This window comes from Drosophila navojoa, chromosome 3, assembly GCF_054131105.1.
Source record: "Drosophila navojoa isolate 15081-1374.11 chromosome 3, UAZ_NAV_1.0, whole genome shotgun sequence".
NCBI lineage: Eukaryota > Metazoa > Arthropoda > Insecta > Diptera > Drosophilidae > Drosophila > Drosophila navojoa.
In genome coordinates, this window is record NC_142891.1 from 27,685,886 (window position 1) to 27,711,206 (window position 25,321).

Here is a 25,321-nt window from a genome sequence, read left to right on the forward strand (position 1 = left end):
TTGGTGCGCAATGTCCGGCTGCGCTTTCTGCAAAACTCTTTCGTATATTATTCATAAAATTCGCATTCGTATTTACTTTTATTTTGGCTACGTGATGTACATTTCTCGTCGCGCTTGTCTGTTTGTGATTGAAGAGCAGCGAGACGGCGGAAATGTCAAGCAACAGCATAAACACAAACATAAATCTCAATGATCATGATGAAGAGCTTATGATAATGACGATCACAATGACGATGACGATGACGCAGACGAGGCCGCAGACGCAGACGTAGACACAAATACAGATGCAGATGCAGATGCATATGCAGTTGCAGTTGCAGTTGCAATTCCCATTGCAGCCACCCACATGCAAAGCGCAGCTGCGCGTCTCACTTTTCGCATGCATTGCAAAAGCACAAGAAATAGAGAATACGACAAAGCAAATTCTGCATTTGACAAAATGCAACGCCCACCTAAGCATAAATTGTAGATTTCGTTTCATCTATGTGGGCTTGAAATTCCCTGACTAATTGTTGAGCTGTGTCTGTGCCTGCGCCTGGGTCTCTTGTTTTTGGCTCTGTGCCCATTGAACGAGCGAGAGAAATCTTGGAATCGAGACAAAATCTGTACTAATTATGAACAATCCATTCTAGTTCTAAAGTGAATAACTGAGGGGATAACTCATTACAACATCAAAGAACAGTTTATATATAAGCAAACCAATATACATATTTATTGTGTGGTTTTTATCTTTAAGTATATGACAATCAAATGAGAATTGAGTTATTAAGAAATAAACCTATAATATATGTGTAAAGGCACCTCTCTCTTATATATATATTTAAATGTAAGTACTATCTATCAAAATTAAGCAGAGCCAAGTTCTTGTCCATGACCCCTCCGACACTCTAAGGCTGATCTAACTATATCGGCTTCTTCTCCTTAGCCCACCCCAACGGCATTCCCTTTTAAGCAATACTTTTAAATCACTTTCGATTATCCACCTCTACGCCTTTCCTCTTCATCATCTCACCTACCGTCTGTCTATTGCCCATCTTTAACTTAATGAGCCCTCCTAAGCCTTTTATAATAATACCTAATTATGCTCCAATTAATCACTTCCAAAAATCTATTGCTTCACTCCCTAGAATCACACTCGAACCATGCTACCTTTTCAAGCCTTTTGTTGCTGCTTCGCTGGAAAATCGAAACCAAAAATTCGAACAGCTACCGCTTCGATTAAATGGACTTTGATTGCCCGTTAGTTCTAGCTACCCTATAATTTATTTAGATATAATAAATTTCGCTCACGAAACTTGCGTAAATTCCTAAATGGACCGCGAGCTGCCCTTGCAGAAAAAAAATCCAACTTTTTAGTGAAGTTTGCCGCCAACAAGCCGCAAACCGCAGGCGGCAAACAAATGAAATCAAATAATTTGTTTACTTTGGTAAGAAATGTACACCACACACACACTGACACACACACACACACACACATACACTGACAAAGCAGTAAAAAATAAAGCCACAGAGCAACCAAAACTGTTTCACACAATGCAATACAAGCGAGAAGTGGACAGCGGAGCGAGCCTCGAAGTTCGCTAATTTGTAGCGCCCATTTCCGTTCTTTATGAGGCTTTCGGCTGGGCTCTGCGGATGGTGTGTGGTCCGGCGGGTGGCAGCTCCTTTGACGCCTTATTGATGCCCCACAATTAGCGGGCATCGTAAACAAAGCTTAAGCCCTAACCACACAGCGTGGACAGACGCAAAATTCGCAAACCGCAGCCAATAAACTGACCTTGAATGCAGTCCACGCAGAGTGCGGTGGCTGGGCGGCCGCGCGAAACCGGTTAAGCATTTGGCCGGCGAGTTCAAAAACCCTCGGCTGAATCTGTGATGAATTTATTTGTGTTTAATACGGTCGCGCTTCGCAGAGCCAAGAGCGCGTGCCATTGGCGTTTACATTTTCGAGAATTTACAGTGCGGCAGGACAGTTGGATTTATTATGGGCCAATCGAGGACAAAGACACAGTTGCCGCCACTCTCTGGTGCCACTTAATTATGAGATAGTATGCATGCCAGACAGTTCCCGAGAAACCCGATGGCGACGACGAGATATGCGCGCCTATCTATATAGGCCAGATCTTGTGGACATTTAATGTGGGAACTCGAAAAGTAGCTTAGATTGAGAATTTTGTCATGGGGTTTTAAGGAAATTATACAAAACTTGAAATAAATCAGGGTAAGCCATAAAGATCTATAAATACATATGTGTGTATATAGTATATAGATAACTGTGAAAATATAGAAGCTGTTGGTTGAGAAATTATTTGAAATAGGTTATGAACTAAGCCAAGAGAAGGCAAATTAAAGACAATTTCAGGTTGCTTTGACAAAGAGACATTTAATTCATTTTTACGATTATATGCAGCTTAACTTGGTTAAAGAATCTCAAATATATGTATATTTAATAACCCAAATTGTCTTATTTAAACAAGTAAGAAAGCTCTAGTCGAGACTGCTCGACTACGAGATCCCCTGAACCCTACAAGCAACTGATATTTCAATAATAAATAGCACACACACGAATACAAAAAAACAAACGCACACACATACACATACAAATAAACACACGCATACACACACACTCACATATACAGGCGATTGCGCTTGGGTTGCGGTGCAGTGTTGGCAATATTTGGAGAACTTATTTGTTGAATAATTTAATTTCTCGACGTACGATCGTAGTGAAACTTTCAGAAAGTAATCATGATGTTTAAATGTATGTGTATACCGAAGTACAAGTTTCTAGTATTTGATATACGACTTTTACAAAGATGAGGGCGAGGTGTGAATTTAGGGGTGGGGGGTAAATTTTAACAAAAACCGAAATTGTCTAAAATACATCTTAATATGCGTTTTAAATTTGGAGACTCTAGCTTGAAAGATGTAGGATATATAATTATTTAAGTGATCTTCGATAAGGTTTTTTATCGATAAAAAAGTATCGGAATAAGTTATCATTTTTTAGTGATAAACTCGATATGCGCGCTGTATTTACGGACATTTTAAAAAAAAGTTGAAGTCTCTAGCTCTTATATCTTCTGAAATCGACGCGTTCAAACATACGGACGGACGGACGGACAGACAGACGGACAGGGCTAAATCGACTCAGCTCGTCGCCCTGATCAAGAATATATATACTTTGTGGGGTCTGCCACGCCTCCTTCTACCTGTTACATACATTTCAACAAAACCATTATACCCTGATTTCCCATTTTCAATGGGCTCAGGGTATAAAAAAAGAGCAAATTAATTTTTCAAGAAGGTGCCTATCATTAGGATTAGAAGGAGTATTTCTGCTGATTATTATTCTCTCTGGTTATTTAATTCTGTAAAAATATCTTGCTGATTCGTTTTCTTAAGAATTTGAATATGCATTGGGTAAATATATTAAAATTGGATTCCTTAGAAAGGCAGAGGAAAATTTTCTTGAAATAGGAGTTTGTAAGAGAACTTTTTGCACAGTTAAAGCTCACTCTACATAAATTTATAAAGTCAGTTGAAAGAAAATAATAAATAAACAGTTAGCTACTAGCTAATATTTTAAGGGTACTCTAATTGCTTCTTAAAAGAAACAAAAATCAAGAAACTTTGTGCAGCTCGAGCTTAAAGTCTTTGGTAGCTCTCTCTAATCAAACCGCAATTCGAAAGGTAAACATTATGCTCTGGCCAAGTTGAGCTGGGCCCTGCTAATTGAGTCGACGGACGGCAACCCTACTAATTGGCAACAGAATTTATGGCATTGGGAAACACTTTCCACACCTTTTGGCGCACATGCCAAAAATAATTGGGCACAATTGAGCATTGAAAATGTTTTGTTTGCAAATTGGGCAAATGTGTTGAGGAAGTTGTTAGACAGACTGCAAAGAGAGCGAGAGGGGGAGGGAGATTGTGAAAGAAAGGAAGGGAAGACAATGCAAGAGTAGAGACAAATACCGTTGCCATTTGTCGTGCACAAATCGATTCGAAAGCCATGCAGAAAGCTTGACCAACTTTTGCCTTTGGCTTTAATGTGCGACGCAAACAGACAAATTCGCCTGGCTGATTAACAGCCGAACTAATGGAGGGATATAGAGGCAACGGCAACCATATACTGCTGAAAATGTGGGCTCTTTACAAGCTCGAATAAATGGAGTCTGATAAGATTTGGTCTGGAAATGAGAAATTGCAACTCTTTATTTTGCTTCAGCTCAGACACAGAATAAATGGAAATCGAAATGATTTAATGTGAAATTGAGATTGGAACCGTTTCAGTTCAGCTAAGACAAAGCCTTATAGACGAGAAATAAGTTAAATATCTTCAGCTAATATACCTAATAAACTACAACAGATTTTCCCCAATCATTTTACTCTCCTTCTGCTTCTAGTTCAGCTTTGGTTTACATGATATATGAATTTGATTATTGTCTACCAAAAATGTGAATTCTGAATAGACGTGGTAAACTATTAGGTAGGGCCACATCGTACTATCGTTGATTGAGCAATATCAACTCAGCCTACTATCGATGGTACCCCGCTATCTATCGTTGGCATCTAATTCTGAGTCGGAAAAGGATTCCATTTTATTTGCTTATCTCTACAAGTTAATCTGGGAATCTGGATGGAACACATTACCTAAAATTGATTTTATAGTTTCAATTAAAGCAAATAATTCTTTAAAATCATCTTGTTTTAGCCAATTAAAACCCTGCTAAGCAATGCTGTATAGGTGCATAGCATTAGACCTCATTCTGTTTACGCCACATCTTTGTCATGCTTTTCATTTTCATTTGAGGCAACAACCTTACTCAGCGCTCGCATGCCACACTCACACATCGACACACACAGCTACACCTTGTACACACAGACAGATGAGCGCACTCGAAGTCGTGACTCATCATCCACTGCAGTGGCAGCTCAATGTGCAGCAGGCGGCAAACACGGCTCGAGGCCAAAGTCCAATAACCGTTGCAACAGTCGTTCGCCCGCTTCTCGTTTCTTGCTTCTTGCTTCTCGCTTCTTGCTTGCTGCAGTTGGCTCGACGGTTGCCTGTTGGCCATATCAGCGTTTATCTGGCTAGACAAAAAGCCCAATTCTGTCTGGCCAACAGCTGACAGCTGCTGCACACCGGCAGCCCGACCCAATCCTGCCCAGCCGTCGCCGTCCGCTGAGCTACTCATCGCGGCGTTTGGCTTTGTTTGAATTAGCCAAGAAATTAAATTTAATGTGGCTCTGTGGATCTGGTGACTGGCCGCCCGCCCAGCAGCCCGACGACTGCCCGGTTGTTAAATTAATAAACAGCTAAGCTCTTTGGCAGTCGAAGTCAAGCTAAGTTTGATGCTCAATTTGCTGGAGCTGCGCTTAGCCCGACTCCCGATGCCCCTCAAGCCCCCAAGCCCCAGCCACTCGCTGTCATTGATAAATAAAAGCTCATTAGCCGCCTTGTGCAGCTGGCCTAAACGCTCGGCTTTGGCCAACTGACTGATGACCGGCTTCCAGCAGCTCAGCGGGTGAACCCCTGAACTCTCAGCTTCACAATAAACACACACACACATATGTGGATATAGCCACAGCTACTGCTCAGTTGCGAATATGGCTCAAACGCCACACAAAGTTGGCTGTGTGTGTGGCGCGGCTTATTAAGATTTGACAAGGCGTTGATAACAATGCCGCTCACAACAGGGCGCACAGTGGCCAACGGCCAACGGCTAGCGGGCATAATAATAATAATGCTAATAATAATTGTAATTATGTAATTTTGTATTTAGAGTGAGGCATTTGATCGCTTCTATCGCATGCTGGTCCATTCTCCGGGCCAACAATGGCATAAAGCGACCATAAACTGGGCACAAAGAAATCAAATGTAACGAACGGTGCACAGGCGGCTGAAATATGAAAGCCAGGGACGTAGGCGACACTCGTCAGAAAGGGGCTCATTGTGTGTGAGAGGGAGAAGTGTTGGAATAAATTTATAAGAGAAAATAGAACATCGGAATGGTCTAATATGCTAAGCTTGTCTTTTACTTAGTATTTTTGAAATATCTGAATATATAGTATAACTATTATCTAATATATAATTGAAATATAAAACATTATATATGATCTGATATAATATAATGTATTTATACACATATTATTCAGCAGATCCCTTTAGTAAGCCAGTGAGAAATTTTATATTTAATTCTATATAATATCTAACATTTCATAAATAGATTTGTATCAAATATATTATTCAACATTTCAAATTTTCTCCCTTGAACCCCCTTTGAGCTACGCCTATGTCCCTGCACAGCTGTGCTACGATTTTAACTGGAATATGGGCACGTACTTCTTTTCTTTTCTTGTTTTTTTTTTTTTTTTTTTTTTTGCCACACACACACGCCACAAAAGGCCAAGTTATGAATTGTAGGTGAGGCAAAAGGTTGACGAGGGGACAGGGTTCATTTATGAATGCCCAGGCAGGGCAGGGCAGAGCAGGGCTGGGCAACAGTGAAAGTCATGAAACAGGACATAAACACACGCACACGCCATACACACACACAAATGAAGATGTGAGGGGGGCGTGGCATATCAGTTGGACAGTTGGTGTCATGATAATTAGCCGCGACCCGCTGCCACGTCGAGGGTCTAATTTCTGTTGGCATGCGTGTTGACTTCTTTTTTATGACTCGGCCATTGTTTATGTTGATTTGATGTTAATTTCTGGCATTTTATTTGACGGAAAATTGATAAACATCTAACAGCGGCCACCAACATTTTCATTTACCTCAATTCAAGTGTTGCCACGACGTTGTTTTGTTTTACTTCGTTGGCCAAGATGGGCTACTTGACCCGCTTGTGAAGCGGCTGGAGTGCCTCCAATTGGCGCAAGGCAACTTTTTGTACAATTTCTTTTAATTGATATAATGCCTGATGAAATCAGCAGCATTTAAGGCAATCAACGCGCACAATTAAAAAAGCACAATTTTTGTTTGATATATGTACATATGTATCTCCATATGTATTATTGTGTTTGCATACAATATGTTTTCCTCCTCTTCTTTGGAATATTCTCATATGCTATTTAAGACAATTTCGCAGTCTGACGATTTGAATTGATCAATTTGCACGCAATTTCGTTTGCTTATAGCACACACACACACAGAGAGAGAATATTTGCCATCAGCTGCTTTTAATTAGCCATCAATTTTGTAAGCCAATTGTTTGCAGGCCAAACAACACGATCACGTCAAAACGCTCGCGATTTAAAACGCGCACGAAACGCGCACTCTCTACTTATGACCGACAGCAGCAACAGTTGGTTGCCGACTGAACTGAGATCGTGAACGATCGTCGTAAGAGTCACAAATGTTGATTGCCGATTGGCGACAATCATGTTCGATCGTGTTGTTGTTGTTGTTGTTGCTGTTGCTCTTGCTGCTGCTGTTCGACCAGCTGTTGGCGGGGGTGTGTTGCTGGCTAAACAGGTTTGCGTTTATGTTGCAGATGCTTTTTAGCAACATGTTGCTAAGCATTTGGCGGGATGATGACTGTAGCTAGAAACGGCTAATATAGTAGCTTTTTAATAGAGATGAATGCTTTGAAATTCTTTAGCCTTAATTTAGCTAGTAAAAGAGTAGCGAACGTAGCTCAATAGCATTTACCCGTCTTTCTAGAACATTCTTTACCAAACAAACTTTTACACAGAAAATCATATTGTTAGTAATTCCCGAGTCTTATTCCCTTGATGAACTCATGCTACGCATCTCTAGCCGCTGATGTTGCTAGACTTGAATGCTCTTTTGTTTAATTTTCCAGGTCATGTGGCTGAGCAGCACAAGATGTTTCTGGGGACAAATGTTGCTCGGTCTTGAGTGTTGCCAAAAATTGAATGTTGCTAGACTTGAGTTAATCTCTTTTTGTCTTCTCTTTTGTTTGGTTTCTTTTTTGTTTTGCTTGTTGCTTCTTCTTGTCTCAGACATAAACACAGCCGAAGTTCAATTCAGATTTTTATTTTCTTGACAGTTGATCGCACAATCTTGTGGGTGTGCATCTGATTCTGTGTGCGTGTGTGTGTGCGAGTGTGTGTGCTCTGTCTGCTGCGTCGTTCTGGGCAATGAGTAAACAATTTTTAAATGGAATTTTCAATAAGTCATCAGCCAGAAGAGGCCAGCAGCAGCCTCCGTAAGATCGTTTCTTTCTTTCTTTCATTATTTTGGATGGACTCGTAAATTGACTGACTGAAGAGTTGACAGCCCCCTGACGATCAATAAATCCCCAGCATAAATATTCATTCATTCAAAATTGGCGAGTTCAATAGTTTCATATAAATTTTAATTGCAAAAACGTGCGCCAATTACGAAATGAGATATAGAGAGGAGACAGCCGAAAGTAGGCCAAGTCTTCGTACTCTTTTGTTTTACCAGTTTGTATTTTTACAGTTGCTTACAAATGTGATTTACGGCGTGCATAAATCCAATTGGAAGATCATCTTGTCTGCCGCACAACAGCATTATGAATCTCATTATGGTGAACAGTTCATATACTCAATACGCAGTTGACATGGGGATCACGAAGTTGTTCTGCGCCAAAAGTGAAACAAAAATTCATTAAAGGAATAATATATTCCGTGGAGTCACTATCAGATACTCTATTCGGCTATTTATTGAATCAATTTTTCATAACATAAATCTGAGAAAGAAAATCCGACTTGCCTGAATGCTGATCATCAATCACTGTCATTTTGTAAATAGTAAAGTAGTTTTGATTTGATTTATACAAACTATTTTCAATATTCCATTAGTTATGAGATCATAATCATAGTAATAATTAAGTAAAGCAATTAGCGCTTTTATTTATTCATTCCAGGCGCTTTTACTTGTGCGAGTGATTCGATCCATATAAATTAAAACCGTTTTTTAATATCCTTGCAACTCAATTAGGTATTGGAGTATTTCACTTTAGCCTACAAAATTTTTGCGATCTGGCAGCCCCATCATTGTTATTTATGAGGATGACATGGAATGCGATAATCCTCATCTGATGACAAATTGCATTGAACTCTTCCAAGCAGTTGGCCTTCAGCCGCTATGCAAAACCCATAAATCTAAAAAACAAAATGTCGACCGGAGCTCAACCTGTGCACAGGGGGAACAAGTGTACACTGACTCTATATAAATATATCTATACGCTTCTATATACACACATCTAAATGTGCTCGTTGTAAAAGACTTGGGTCTGTCTAAATTTAGCGGAACATCTTGCGGGGAAGCCAAAATGAGGTCGACTGCTGGCTGTGGCGCGTGGCGCGTTTGAAGTCTTCGCCAGGTTCATTCGACTAGGTAGTCAGTAGTCATTCCGTCATTCAGTCATTCTTTCAGTCAGTCAGTCAGTGCTTTTCAGCTGCAGGCAGCTGCAATTAGAGCTGCTTCATACAATTCGATTCTGCGTACGCGTCTAATTAAGTGCGTGAATCTTGGCGCAGACTCTTCAAAAACCAAAATAGAAATTCATTTCAACACAATCGTGTTTTTCTCCTCCTTCTTCTTCTATGTGTGTGTGCCGACCAAACTTGTGCAGCTTAGTGTAATGCACTTCCGCTGTGCACCATCAACCAAAAACAACAACAACAACAGCAACAGCTACCTCATTTCTGGCTAGTTATCTGCTGCTAATACCCAGCTCTGGGTCTTTTGGCTGCCCGCTGCTGCCTTGCCCAGCATTGACAATTATCGCAGACTGTCCGGCACTTTCTGCCGCAAGCTCTAACTAGCTCCCAGTTGCGCACAAATAATCACAAACACAGACACATACACGTACACACATACACGTACACATGGGTCCTAGTTTCGTGTGGGGATTTACATTTGTAATTAGAAAGCTTTGCAAAAGTTTGACGAATGCGCAACGAGGCGGGCGAAAACGGCAACAAAAACAACAAGAAGAACAAACAACGAAAAACTGTCAAAACCTAGTGAAATGTCTGATATCCTCGACTTTGTTCCTGACAACCCATAATCTGATATCGATAAGTATCTTAAACTTTATCGATAAATTATCATTTACACTTTTTATACAACTCAAATATTTCTATATATTTTATTATATTATATAATAAATTATCCAATATTTATCGGTCAAAGCCATAGAAATCCTTATCCAATAATCTACATAATATTTAAAATATAGTAAAGCGTTTTAAATTCGAATAAATGTAAGTGAATGAGTAAGCTTGAATTAATTCAAAATAAATTAATCCAATACAATTCCACAATATTAGAAAACATTAAAAATTTAATAAAAACAATTAAAGCACTGGCAAGCTTATTTGATATGTTTTTATTATATGTAAATTAGAATTTTTCCATTCAATTTACTTTTATGAAGCTTTGTCGTTTTAATAAATATTAAATTACTTCATAAAAAATGCCTTTATATATCTCTACATAATAGCTCTAAAACGCAATATTATTTACAATAATAGAATGGTCTATGTCTCCCACTGTGGGTGGCCGTGTCATAGACAAAAAATCAGTTTGTTTTTCAGTTTTTAGAACATATTAAATTAATTAATATATGATGCAACAAAGGGAAACATCAACACTATATTATGTAATCCACAACGTATTTATTTATATTCCAAATGAGTTCTGTAACACATATACTCGCATATATCTCACCTAGTTCACAGTCCAAAGAGTAGAATGTGTAAATAATTCAGTTTTTCTGCTTGGGAATTTGTTGGTTTCTGACTATGCTGGGCATACGTGGCGGATGATTAACAAACTTAGCAATGCCCGCAACAGGAACTGCAATCGCAGCCATAAATGTGTGAACAACAGTTTTTGATACCCGCTTGCTTAGTTGGCAAATTTCGTAATTGAAAAATTGCAGCGGAAACGGAAACGGAAGCTAAACTTTAATGCGGTAACTGTACTTGAGAGTTTTGCGGGCGAGTTGCCGCTGCGGGGGCTGCACCTACTCCGGAGCTCCTACTCCTCCTGCTGCTGCTCACGTGCAACGGTTAATTTATGCAACTTGTGGCACGGCCATTGATTGGCTGCCTACCGCCCCTTTCCTCCCACGCCCTCAGAAGCCTTAATTTGTGCGCGGAATTTATGGGCACAGCACGTGCAAAAGGCCGCCCGAAAGTTTTTATCGCCTGATTTGTGGTTACAAAACTTTTTTCACGCTGCCTCCACAATTGCAACACAGCAGTTCTCTTTCTTGCTTTCCATCTTTCCCTCTGCCTTTTGTTTTTCCCGTTCTTGTGTGGCAGCTTGTGCAAGTCGAAGTCCAAGTGGCAGCAGAAATCGACTAAATTTAGCCCTAAATTGAAATGTAAACAAGCAAAAGCTCCGTTCCACTTGTAACAATGCCCGTGCAACAGTAAACTTTAATGCGGCCGTAAAAAATACGCCGTACTTATTGTTTGTGCAATTAAAATCGGCCAGAGATAACAAGCAAACGATGCTGTCGGAGGGTATAATAATGAACTGAGAGATGCCCTGCTGATGAAATAATGATATCTATATTTTCATTCCGCAGAGCCAAAGAAGAAGAGTTCGAGTTAGAATATTGAAATTTTTATTAGAAATTCTTATATAGTATCTATTTTCATCGATATGTAAGTAATAAACGATGATTACATTTTATAATATCTATATATTGTATGTCGTCTCCTTTGTCCTTCAGATTGTGTATGTATATATTATATATTTTTAAATTTTACTGCGCTATATACCCCATTTGTTGCTTCACGCCCAAAGTGTAAAACTATGTAAATTCTCAGTTGTGGTTGTTGTGTAAAAATAGCTGAGGAAACTGTTGCATTAATGAACTTCAATGTGGGCCACATGGGGCAGCTGCCCAGCTGGCCCTGCCGCAGGGCCCAAGCAGGTGGATGGGGGAGTGTGAGTGCGATTGGGTGTGTGTGTGGGGGCGGAAGGGGAAGAGTTAGTTCCATGTAAGCATAGTCTGCCTTACTGCCTGCTCTTTGCTACCTAAGCAGATTTCATTTTAGATAAAGCCAACGTCAGCTTCTGCAGCGCATATCGAACATTGCAAATGGCTGACAGGCGATAGTCCTGAGAGGAGTATCGAAAGGAAGAGAGAGAGAGAGAGAGAGAGAGAGACAGGGGGAGAGGGGGAGAGGTCTATTGTGCGATATATTATGCATGCCCCAAAGCCTCATACCAATCGCAATGAACTGAAGCTGTGCCGAGATTGCCTGCACTTGCTATGGATTGAAAATATGCAAAGGTGCCTTCATTGATAAAAACAACAAATTGAAAATTAATGGAAAGTGCAAGGAGAAGAGCCAAAGCAAACTAGAAGATTAGGGTAAAACTAAAATGTGAACAGAGGACCTAAAGCAACAAATAGTTCTTAGCTAAAAATTAAGTTAATATAATAAACATTTAATTAAAACTATTTTTTAAAAAATTGTATAAAAACTGTATATATTGTTGATACCAATTAAAAGTTATATTCACACATTTCTTAAGACATTTTAGTATTTATGAAAAAAATTAAATAAAACACTCATATCTACGGACAGACAAAAAAAAAAAAAAGAAAGACAGACGGTCAGGTCCAAATCGACACAGCTCGTCGCCCTGATCAAGTTTATCACATTTTATTCAAAAACTCATCCGATTTGATTAAAATATCAGCTGTCAGCTGGGCTAGAGCGCTTTTACTTGGTAACTAGCTACAAAAAATTTCTCTGTACTTCCATTTACCGCAAAATATATTTTAAGCATTGTGTCAATTCAAACTTTATTTTCGCTCAAAATTAAATTGATAAACTTTTTGCCTTCAGTTTGTTAACCCAGCTTCAAACTTAAGACAGCCTTTATGCTCCATCTATAGTTTGGGCCAGGCCAAAACAAGAAACGAAATAGTCTATTCAACCATGCTGAAATAACAAAACTATGGCATTCTATGGGCAAAGCACTTGAGCGCATTTAATCTGGATATTGTTTTACTTTAATTACATAATAATTGACTTGTTGTTGTTGTTCTAGTTGATTGTTTTGTTGTTGCTAATAACTGCAAACAGCTTATGGACAAAACAAGTAAAGTCCTCAATGCACAAAACAAGCAAAAGCAACAGCAACAGCGACAAAAGGCAAACGATGCAATAACCAATTTATATAAAGAACGATACACAGAGAAAAATTATTGAGTGCTTTCTTGTGATTTTTATAAAAAAAAAAAAACGAAACTGACATACAGACAGAGAGAGATGCAAATATAAGAGTATGAGGGAGAGAGAGAGTAAAGATTGAAGAGAAAGTTAGAGAAGATAGAGATAGACATAGTGATATGAGGGAAAGATAAAAGTATAAGTAGAGTAAGGGGAACGAAGCTGAAACGAGGCCGACATGCAGATAGGCAATCACAGAGAACTAGACAATCATGAGACAAAGTGAAGGAGGCATATTTTAATATAAAGAGAGAGGGAGAGAGAAAGAATGACAAATAAACAAAAAAAGGAAGATAAAGAGTTATTTATAGTTATAGATCAATGAAAGTCGTCTTTGTAACATTTTACATTAATAAATATTAATTTAAAGGTTTTATACGGCTGGGTTGCGTATTAAAACTCCATAAAATTCATTTAATTTATAATTTCAACTCCTGTTTTTGTCACTGTGCAAATGTATTTGCCTTGCAAATATCAACCTAGGGCGATAGCCTTTGCAATAGTAAATCGGGGAACAAAAGGAGCTGCCTGCAACAGAAGCAACCGACTCAAGCGGAAGAGTGGGGCAAGGCAGCTCTTCGACTCGGTTAGTTCAAGATGGCCAATTATATAAGACGCAGCCGGAGCTTATTTTGATTTAATTTCCCTTTTAAGATTTTACCTTTACTTGTGCGTTATTTACATATTTGATTGGAAAACTCTGCACATGTGTGCGTATGCGCATTTGCCAAGGCTTTCGCATTGGCTTGCCAGCACTCAAATGCTCTTTAGACATAGACAAAGGGATAGCAACAAAAAGACAGAAAATAATAGAATAGAGACATGGAGATAGAGGATGACGTAAATTGAAAGAAGGGTAGGTAGGCGTGGCAGTGGTTGTTGCCCAGGCGAAATCAAATTAGTACCGTAGTAAATTTCAATGTGAAATTTGCACAAATTGCCTTTTGTCATAGCAGCAAGGCTGGCTAATTTACCATGGACTTTGAAAGCAGGATAAATACACTTTAGAGAAATATTTCAAAAAATGCCAAAACAGATTTAGTATATATAGAATTGCAGCAAAGACTTTTACTTTACTGATTAAATATATATGTATAATTAATTAGGTCTATATTGGAGCAATATTAATATAAAAACTTTTTCTTAGCTGCATCCTAATCTATTAACTAACTTTTATGATGTCAAATTGACATTTAATTTATATGAATAATATTCAAATTAATATATTTTTTAAATTATAAATAGGTAAATACAAAATAATAATAATTGCGCTCATTATGCTAAATCCAAGGAATCATTTTGCTATATATATTCTAGCTTATGAAAAATGTGCTGAAAAATAATTATAAATGTATTTATAAATATTTGATTATTTTATACAAAGCAAGAAAGAGTATCTGCTTTGTCGCATAATAAACTAGATCAAGTAGCCATAGTTTTCTAGTTTTTCTTATAATATATTCCAAAACTATTTGGTATCTGGATATTGCCATGGCTTTTGCTTTTACTCTACGCTTTAACCAAGTGCAACCCTGACCTGGGAAGGCACTTTCCAACTCCATTTTAAAGGCCATGCACTGGGACTCTTTAATTTTGTGCGGGTCCTTTGGCAGGCATTGCCAAGTGCTGCTTTCAAAGTTGACTTTGAACACTTTTACGTTTCGCTGATTTTTCAAGAGTTGCACTTTTTTCTGCCTTTTGCCAGCCTGCTTTGGCATACGAGTTGCCATCTTGTGTGTGTGTGTGTGTGTGATTTCTTGCCCCCATTCGAGAACGGAGCTAGCTTTTTCCCATTTCTTCTTCACTCATTAGAAAAACGTTACGAAAGTGGTAAAAAATTGCACTACGTGTTGCGAAGGGGACTTTTCTCCACGAAAATAAAAACTGCATGTAAAGTTTGCTCCAAAGTAGCAAAAAAATGTGAAAAAGGAAATATAAAAGGCAAAGCTGAGCAAAAAGTTTATTACAAACTTCGTGGAGTGAAACACGCGCCAAAGAGGGAAAACGAAAACTAAGTAAAAGTTTAATATTTGATTTAAAAGTTGATCAAATTTACTTTACTCCACACTCAAACTTGGCGCTCTGCGTGCTATTTGTTTTTATTGAATTTATTTGAATGTTTCTTGCAGCATGGCCGCAGCTCCCGCTCCACTCCTATGGACGAGAGGAATGGCTTGGTTTGTGTCTCGGCTAACGCGTTGATTTTTCATTTCGTCGTGCAAATATGAAAAACAAACTGAACACCGAGCGCAACAATGGGCTCACAGCATAAAAACAAGAGCAGAAGCAGAAACCGAGGCAGAAGCTGAAGCAATAGCAAAAGGAAAAAACTGCATCACGAAAATGGGAAAATTTTCCAAATGCCTTTGTTTGTTTGCGCTGAAATGGAAAACGCGGCCAACTGCAGCAGCAGGAAAATCATTCGCCATTGTTTATAAGCCCGGCTAAAGGCTATGCAAGAGAGCATACTAATTTGGATATGAAGCATGCCCGAGCAGCAGGCGTCACAAAACATAAAAGCAAAGTTCAGACCTCAGACGGTTGACTGCTAAGCAAAGATGAAATTGGATCGCTAGAGGAAACTGCGTAATTGAATTGAATAGAGAATGTATTTATAAGAGAATTTACTATATAAATGAAGCCTTATATGAACCTGTTTCCTTTCCTTTTATTTAAATTATTCTTGGAGGTCTTTAGATTTAATCCTTCTTTCTTGTTGGCAAAGTTTAATTCTATTTTGATTTTCGGTTTAAGTATATCTATGGATAATACTTTCCTTAGCTGATAGCACACATTCTTTGAATATAGCTTTCAGCTTGAAAATCAATTTCTTGTTTTTGAAAATGGATTGCAGTAAATAGTAAAATTTAATTTTTTTCTAGAAATAACTCAGATCGCTTATAGATTTTTGGTTGGCCCAGTTGAGTAATAGAGCATTAGTATAGTCTTCATAAAAAAAAGAACATAAACCTTTGCTTACTTTTCACTCTGAAATTTCAGCTGATATTATCGCTAGTCAGAAAAACCCCTGCAGATATTTGTAAATATTCATAGAGCCTCGGGAATTATATTTGCCCCCCCCCCACACACACACACCCGCACTCGCACGCACATTGACAGACCCACACAGATCACATGCCGTTCCAGCGCGATGAAATTTGAACAAAAACATTTCGCATGCTTCCGTCTAATTTTGGCTGCAAAATTCCTCCGCAGCTATTGCCAAATTGAGTTTGCGCTTGGAGTGGCTGCCACTGAGCCCCATTACCAGAGGGCGACTCTGGCCCATTGCGCCCACCAACGCCGCTTGCTAAAATGCAGCTCAGTGCAGTGGAGCTAACTCAATTTGGCGCCCATGTCACATACGTCAACGCGTGCCACGCCCACAAAGTGGGTCGCACTGCCAATTTGTCAGGATTTGCTGCAGCACGTGCCACATCGCACGTTTAGCTTAGCTTATCATTTTCTCAAAGCGCGACTCTGCTATTCTTTCTCTCTCTCTCGCTCTCTCTCTCACTCTCTCTCTCTCTCTGTCTGTCTCTGTCTCGCTCTCGGTCTGAGTTGCTTTCCTAGACCGGGCTATTTAATATGCAAAACGTCAGTTGCCGAAAAAACTGACAAAGTTGAAATAAATTTTTATTTCATGGACTCTGTTTGCACTCCTAAATCGGCAATGAACTTGCCGCAGAGAGAAAAAAAGAAAAGCGCCTAGAGAACAGGACGAATGAGCGGCTCACACGATATCCTGTTAAGAACTGAATCTATAGCGAGGTTTATTTATTTATCGTCGGTAAATATTAGTTCTAATAATTTTTATACATTTTGAGACATATTTCCCAACACAAATCAAAGACCTCCACCAGTATATAATTTTAGCTGCACGACTTCCGTCGAATATGAACAGAAGACAAAGCCTTGCTTTTAAAGAGCTGCCTAACGTTTATTTTTCCAACTTGATAATCTTCATTGCTACTTGATCAATTTCTGACAAACAAGGCTTTGTTTATTACCAAACTTAACTCAACTCCAATATACCCTGCTCTGCTCTGTAAATTTCGTCCCTCTGCTGGGTACAAAAATATGCCAAGGCAGCAGTCGCAGCCACAGCCATCGTCCTTTCGTCTGTGTTTGTGCTCCTAACTAGGCTCGGGGCTCATGGCTATAAGACACAAGAGAGAATCAAATACATATCTATAATAAATATACACGACATATATACATATTGATAGTGTAGTTCTGTGCGTTGTCTGTGCGACTGCTTTAAAGGCCGCTCACGTAGCAGACGAAAGAAAAACGCAACGCAATTGCAGACGAGCCGAGAAAGAAAAGCCGAAAAAAGAAAGAAATTTCGCGTTTGAACGTTAATTTAAAAACGATGCACAGGCAGCTGGAAAAGTTTTTAATTTTAATTTCATAAATGCAATGAAGTGCAGCTGCGCTCGAATCCGCAAATCCTCAGCCAAATCGAATCAGCGAGAAGCAGGTGGCGTATGCTTAGTGCGCCGGAAATCATTTACGGACGTAACGCCTAAACGAATTTCCAAACGCTCTGCATAAAGTTTGTCATACGCCACGTGGTACAAGCGGGCCAAAGAGGCGAAAACAAAAATGTGTGGCCACGGCTGTGTCTGTGCTGTGCATTTAGCGTGAACTGAGCTAGACTTAGCTATTAAAAAAAATTGAAAATATGGAACTTTCTTTCCGCTGAGAGTGTCTATTTATAAACTTACAGTTGCAATTTAGCTTCTTTGGTAGCTAAAATCTAGCTTTATTTCTGCTTCTCAAAGAGTGCCAACGCTGTTTTAACCAGTCAGTCAGTCAGTCATTCACGCAGTCATTCAGCCAGTCAGTTAGGCAGTTGTACGGCTCGAGTTGACGAATGCACGAAAAACCACGTAATGACACACACAACCAAATGTGTGGCTGCTTTTCACACACACACATACAATGCGAACATATTTTCACGTTCGGATCGCATTTACATGAATCCGCCTGAAAAACAATTAACGCATTTCCCACAAAAAAGGAGTGACTCATGCGATGTTAGCTGAAAATTCAAGCGATAGAGTTTCCCACGTGCACGAATGCTTGGAAATTTTTACCTCGCACAAAATGCGGTGGTTGAAGGTGTGTTTGGGGCAAAAGTGCAGGGGTCAAACGGGAGCGTTTTAAGTCAAAGGTGAAGGCAAAGGCAATTGCAAATAGCACAAAAACTGAGCCGACAATGAGACAGGACAAACCGTTTGGGGCCGTTTGGAATAATTTAATGAAGTCAGCCAATGATATCATGCGAATCACATCATAGAGATAGGTCTGATAAAAAAAAACTACTTTAATCTGAATGCGAAAGGTTATCTAAACTCATTATAACTTGCAATTTTGTCGATTACTTTGTTCTAGGTATTGATATCTTTAAGGTTGATATCTCTCATACAGTGAGTTCTATTCAAATTTAATTGATATTTTCAAATTTTTTTTATTGTCTATCACACATTTCTTAAATTTATAAATTCATTAATTTGTAGTATTATTATTATTGACTATGAAAAAATCAAAAATGATTCTCATGACATCCAGTCGATTATTAATCTAAATTTTAGTTTTAATTTTAGAGAGAATTTTTTTTTATAAAATGCCACCTGTCTCATTTTTATTCGTTTAAGTTTAATTAAGGAAATGGAAATTAATTTCCTAAAATATTTTATATATTATACCATATTACATTTTTGAGACTTACCATTTGTTGCTGATTCTTTGGTTTCTTGACTAGATCGGGCACCTTGAAGCTGGTTACGGCCTCGATGACCTCGGCGAGGAGCAGGCCATCCCGACAGTCGGCCGAGAGATCTGTGACCTTCCGCTTCGACTTGGCACGCTCCAGATAGTAGTTCGCCCAGTCCGTGTAGATCTGCAATCGAATTAAAGTGAAGTCGAGGGCATTAAAAACGGCTTTCCAAAGATTGGACAACATTCTGCATGGCCATTGGCTGCAGCAATTAGGAATTTCAGCAATACTTTTCGCCAGCTGCAGCCAGTGCAAGGCATTCATTGGGCTGCACTGCACTCCTCGGTCTGGGCTATCAGGAAATCATTAGCAGCATAATCTCTCAGCCAGACACCATATGCCCAGAATACAAACATTTTTGACAGCCTGCAGTTGGCTATGCAAACAAATTAAACTCCGGCCATTTAGTGGCTGAAAGTATCCTTCGAAGCGAAAGTCGTTAAGGAAATCTGTGCGACAGATTTTTGCTAACCATCTGTCCGTGTTTGTATTTGTGTATGTGTGTGTGTGTATGCATAGTTATGTATGTATGTACGAGTGCCTGTATGCATATTATACAGTTCTATAGTGTAATTATAACGACAAGACTTTTGTGATTTGATAGGAGTGTGAGTGTGTGCTTAAAAGGATATGTTACGATACTTCAGCTCATGCAAGGCATGATGGTTTGGTTTAATATGAAAGATCAATATACCCTGTAGTTAGTGACTGATGCATGGTACATTGGTAGCTAAGGGAAACTGTAATACTCGAGAATAAAATCTCTGTTTGTCATAAATTTACTCGATATAGTCATCTCTGATAGGTGCGATAAATGCGAGTTAGATAAACTTGCCTGAATTATTGATATTTTTATATATTTCAATATGGTAAAAGTACTTAATTAGTTTTATAGGTGCAGAACATATAATTTTTAAATGGAATAAACTGTACCGATAAGGAAATGCGTTCGCCACAGATTTTTGTATAGACATATAAGACGAATATCTTAATAAAATAAATCAACGAAGAATATTACTTTTTCGATTAAAGCACAAGGTATCCTTAATTAAGGCATTCACTTTGCCCAGAAAAAAATTGAGATGTATCAAAATCGGTAGATCCTCGCCATAGATTGTTAGAAACGATTTTTAGTATATCGTATAGACTAGATGGGTCAATTTTCTGATTTTGTGAAGGTAAACAGGCAGGCCCTTTAACTATTTGCTAGCCAAGCTTTTCCCTCTTAAAATATTCTCTCTTCGTTTCTCTATCTTTGCAAGTTGAATTATTTAAATTATTTAAAAAATATCCAGATATTAAATTTGAGCAGACATACTTGGAATATGTTTTGTTCTTTATATTCGTAATATATTTGGTTCTTTAAATTCGTTATATCCCTAAATTCCTTATATATATATATATATTAATGTACCCATGATTTAATGCGTACTGCGAGCAAGCCGAATTAAATTATTATTGTTTTTGTTCTGCCACAAAGTAGGAAAGTTGCTTCAGTTACTGTTTGCTCGACATTGCATTTGGGGTCTGTCGCACTGTTGCTCCTGGGTAGAGCTCTTGCCGTTTGTGCACGTCGTTAGCCGCATCCTTGCGTAGTTTTTATTATAGCTCATCCTGCTAATTCTGTAGCATTGCCATTTTCCCTTTGCCAGCTTCCAGCTCTGTTCTCCATATGCATGCGACACATTTTATGTGCGCCTTGCTTGGCAATAAAAATAGCTGGCATTGTACTTTGCGTTTGGCCCGTCTGTTTGTCTATCTTTTCCTTCTTTCCGTACGACCGTACGACCGTGCGTCCGTTTGCCCATTCGCCCGTTCGTCTAGCTCTCTATTTTACGCCCAAGTTACGAGTGAGCTTTGCAGTTGCCGCGGAGGATGGAGTATATACTACTTATCAAAGGCCGGGCCTAGACTTTGGCTTGTGCATTTTTTCCTCTCTGTGTGTGTTCAGTTGTTGGCTGCAAAGGTTTTAGGCTCGGGCCTGGACTTTGGATTTGGCTTTGACTTTGGACAAAATAAAGTGAAAACTTTCCACTGCAAAATAACTGAGCAAATGCAATCGCACTGCCAGTGGCAATGGCATTCGCAATGGCAATGGCAATGGCAATGACAATGACAATGCGAGCTGTAACTGTCGCTGTCAGTGGCATTGGCTCCGGTTGCTGTTGCTGTTTCCATTTCTATGTGTGGGTCTGTTTCTGTTACTGTTTCTGGTTTTAACAACTGGCAAAAAGCCGGCTAAGCCAATGCCGCAAATATGCTGCCTGGGGTCTAACCGAATGAATGAAGGTTCACCCACAATAAATACGGCAGAGCAATCGACTGCTTGTGTGCTCGGCTCGGTCTCGTTCCCGTTCCCCGTTCTCCTTCACGTTCTGGTCCAGCTTTGTTTTTCCTCCTGCCTTGACAGTAGCCAAACAACAATAAACTGATGCAGTTGTCTTGTCTTTATAGAGCTAGCTACCAGCTGCCCAGACATACATACATATATGTATATATATAGTGCGTGTGACCACCTCTCTCTCTCTCTCTCTGTTGGTCTCTCTCTCTCTCTCCACATACACTTTATGACAGCCACTATCAAAGGCAAAATGTAACTAAAATTCAGTTAGTTCTGCAAAGCGTAAAGTGCATGCCGTCTAACAGTGTTAAACAATTTCCATTGACTAATCAATTTTACAGCTATTAATTTGCTCTCTTCTTCTTCATCTCCTCCATCTCTGTGCCATACACACCTTTGCATAGTCGCTCGTCAATATGCCGTTGATGTTATCGCAGGAGCCCTGGTAACTAACGCACCGACCCAACATCCTTGTTCCAGGATGTCAATGAAATGCAACTTGCAAATTTGCAATTTGATGAGAGAATTTAAAAGTTTTTTGCTGCTTTTTAATTGATTCACATTTTAATTTTCATTTTTTACTAATGTATATTTTCTTGCAATAAAATATTTATCTAGAATTTTTTTATAAAATTTGTTATTTTTCTATTTTTTAAATGTGTAGATTTCTATTAGTTAATTGAATATAATTAATCTAATATTTTTTTATCTTCATCTATATATTATATGCATTTATTTTCATGTATTTTTATAGAGCAATTTCTTCATAGACATAAAGTCTACGTTTATATTTATTTATTTTTTATTTTATTTATTTCACTCCTTATTGCATTACAAATTAGTGTGAATAGTATTATTTTGTCTTTATTAATGTATATATGATGCAACCTATTATTGTAATAATTCATTTATTAGTTACATTTTGTAATTTTTTGTTAATCCACTGTTTTTTAATATATTTTGTTTATTATGCTTTATTTTCCCTTAATTTATAATTTAATTGTTTCGCCAATGTTACGTTTAATATTTATTTAATTATAAACAAATACATTGTTGGTGTTTATGTGCTGAAGAATTATTTTTAGTTTAATAAATTCATTAATCGAAATTTTAAAAGATTTTTTCCTTCCATTAGACATAAGAAAATGCATTTCTTTTTTGCCCTTAATTCTATATACATATAAAGGGGGTCTTATCTGCTCAGTCTATATGAAACAGAAAAGAATTGTGTTCTTGAATAGAGCCCATTTCTTTCCTATGGAAAGAGGACTTCAGTCTCTATGCCGGAATGGAGCCCATTTCTTTTCTTATATGCTTTGCATCAGTTTAATATTATATAATATACTTTACAGCAATACTTTCGCAGCTTTAGCCATTTTCTTAGCAGCCCATTAGACAGCAATTCCTGCCCTTTACCATCCGCACCCTGGCACACACAGTTATCACATATTATGCACCTTTGTTGCTCTCATATTTACGAGGCTCTGGGCGCTTTTTAAGCCCGCATCCACAGCTAGAGCTACAGCTACATAAATATAAAATTACAACTTAAAGCGCCGGCAAGTATGCAACATTTCGCGCTCGTTTTTGTATATTTTTTTGGCAGCACCATTAAAATGTCAATTATGATAAAGTTTTATTGAAACACCGCAGCACATTACGGCTTATCAGCGGGGCCAGGCGGAGCCCCCTCCCCCGAAAAGTAGGCAATAATAATAATAAACATTAAGCGGCAGGCGGTGCTACTTTTTACCCTTTTCAACGCCAAGCACAGCTCCGGCCGGAACGTAGCCGGCCCATTTCGTGTTGTGGGTTTCGGAGGCGTTGAGCATTCGCACGCCCACTCTTTCGGGGCGAAAACTAATTGAAAATGAAAGTGAAAGCTCGAGGAGTCCAATACAACAGGTTGCGAGACCCAGCGCCCACTTCTCTCGCACTCCTTGCCCATGGATAATTGGCGTCGACACCCTTGTCAGCAAGCAGTCCGGTGCAGATTTTTGGATACATAAACAAAATTGGTTGGCCCGATAAATTCTAGTTTTGTTGGCCAACCTTCTGCGCGCTCTCAAAAGGGGTTGACAAATCGTGTTGGAAATCAATTTGGTTGTCTCTAGTAGGCGAAAAGGTCAAATGCCATTTGGTAAATGAAAAAGCGCTTGGCAAACAAAACTCTACGAGCTCAGCCACGCCCACCAACCCACAGTTCAACACCCACCGCCCACCGCCCATCGCCCAACGTTTTGCTCTTATCTCGCCCGAACGCTGGCTCTGTCTGGGGGTCTGTTTTTCTTTGGGCGTTCGCCCGCCCGAAATGTCAGTAAAATGTCAAAATAAAAGTAATGCTGATAAAAATTTTATAGCTTGTCAGAAATGCTAACGAAAAGAGAAGCTGGAAGACGGGGGCAGGGACAAAGTGCCGCAGGGGCGTTTGTTTCTCATCTGTGTTCCTTATCAAATGTCGCGACTTGGGCACTTTAGTTTATTGGAATTTGCATGAGACAGCCATCGAAAGGTGGCAAAGTAACGCGAGTTCTTAACACAACAAAATTTATGTTAAATCGAACGACAGCCAGCAGTTAAAATAAAAAGGGAAATGTCGATATTTGTATGGATGTGTATGTGCATTTGTAGGTGTATGTGTTTTATCTCTTGGTTTCCAGTTACTTAAAGCAGCTTTACAGCTTTGCAGCTTTAGATACTTTGTGCCTTAAAGCCTATTCAGGTGTGCTTAATGCAACACAGCGCAACAAACTTTGGGAAGCTATCAATCAGCGGCAATAAATTATACAGCAGATAAAATTGAAGGGATATAAACGGCTTGCAGAGTGTAAAAAGCTATTTATACATTTAACTGCAGTCTGGCCTTATGTGATGGAAAATATAGAATATAGGGAATGTGAGAGAGTAACCAATAAATAATTGTATATCAATATGTTTACATACATAGCGAAAATATGTAAATTGATATTAAAACAAACTTAAACAAATATTTTGGTGTATAATATTAAAACGATTTAAAATTATAATACAATCTGTATTGCACTGTCGATTTTATTTACATTTTATGTTATCAATCAATACAAATTATTTATATTTGATACCTTTAAATAAATAGTATATTTTTAGTCTTTTATTTGATTTATTTTCGAATTATTTAGTCCATAATAATATTTCTATAATCGATATAGTCAAACTTTCATCTTTTCTTCTTCTTCATTTCAAAGATGATTTGCAGTCGAGTGTAATCGATAAGCTTAGCGAAAGCCATTGACAACCTGTTGGGTCTGAGCCCAAAAATTTGCTTTGATGGGTTTACACAGAGTGTAAATTCACCCTCCCACATAGCTGGGCGCTACTCTCCGGGCAAGCTCATTAAATTTGATTGCATTAAAGACTTTTATCGCATTTGACCAAACGTCTCAATTCGATTTGCCTCCAGTCAAGTCAAGTCAAGTCGAGTCAGGCACAGAGCCGAGCAGCAAAATCTCAGTCAATTGACATTTGAAAGTAATGTCAAAACAATCTCTGTCACCTTTTTGCTCCATGTCTTTGATTTCATTAGGGAGCCAAGTGTGTGGACTGGCAGCAGATGGGATGGTTTGCTTTGATGCTGGGCCCGGCTGATTGGCAACGTGTTGATGTGCGCATTCAGCCAGCCCGATTGCCTCGTGCTCGTCCACTCTAGGGTGGCGATTGTCAACTGTCAACTGTCTGTGTCCCCAGCAACAACAACAACAACAACAACAACAATAATGTAGTATCAGGGGAATGTGACAAAATTCCGGCTATATCTTTGCTATAAAAGTGCTATAAAACTGAATGGATTGTATGTAAACATTCGCCCACACACCCAATGGACTATAAAAACTATTCAAAAACTTATTAAGATGTTTTCTAGATAATCCCAAAACGAAAGTTTTGCACAGAGATTCATTTTGTTTTTCATGATACATGTATTTCAAGTCTATATACAGAAATGTAGTGT

At 38.7% G+C, this 25,321-nt stretch overlaps 1 protein-coding gene across 7 annotated transcripts in view; it reads right to left on the reverse strand.

Moving 5' to 3' along the window:
* The window catches only part of sick (sickie), a 274,376-nt gene that overhangs the window by 125,890 nt on the left and 123,165 nt on the right, over positions 1-25,321 (reverse strand). For 5 of the 7 annotated variants that reach the window (XM_089258234.1, XM_089258232.1, XM_089258230.1 and 2 more), the window contains exon 3: positions 18,948-19,118. In XM_089258234.1, the coding sequence (XP_089114360.1) occupies positions 18,948-19,118 (171 nt within the window). Of the gene's footprint in view, positions 1-18,947; positions 19,119-21,730; positions 21,859-25,321 lie in introns of those variants that run through there. The other 2 variants (XM_089258231.1, XM_089258233.1) reach the window with 2 other exon arrangements.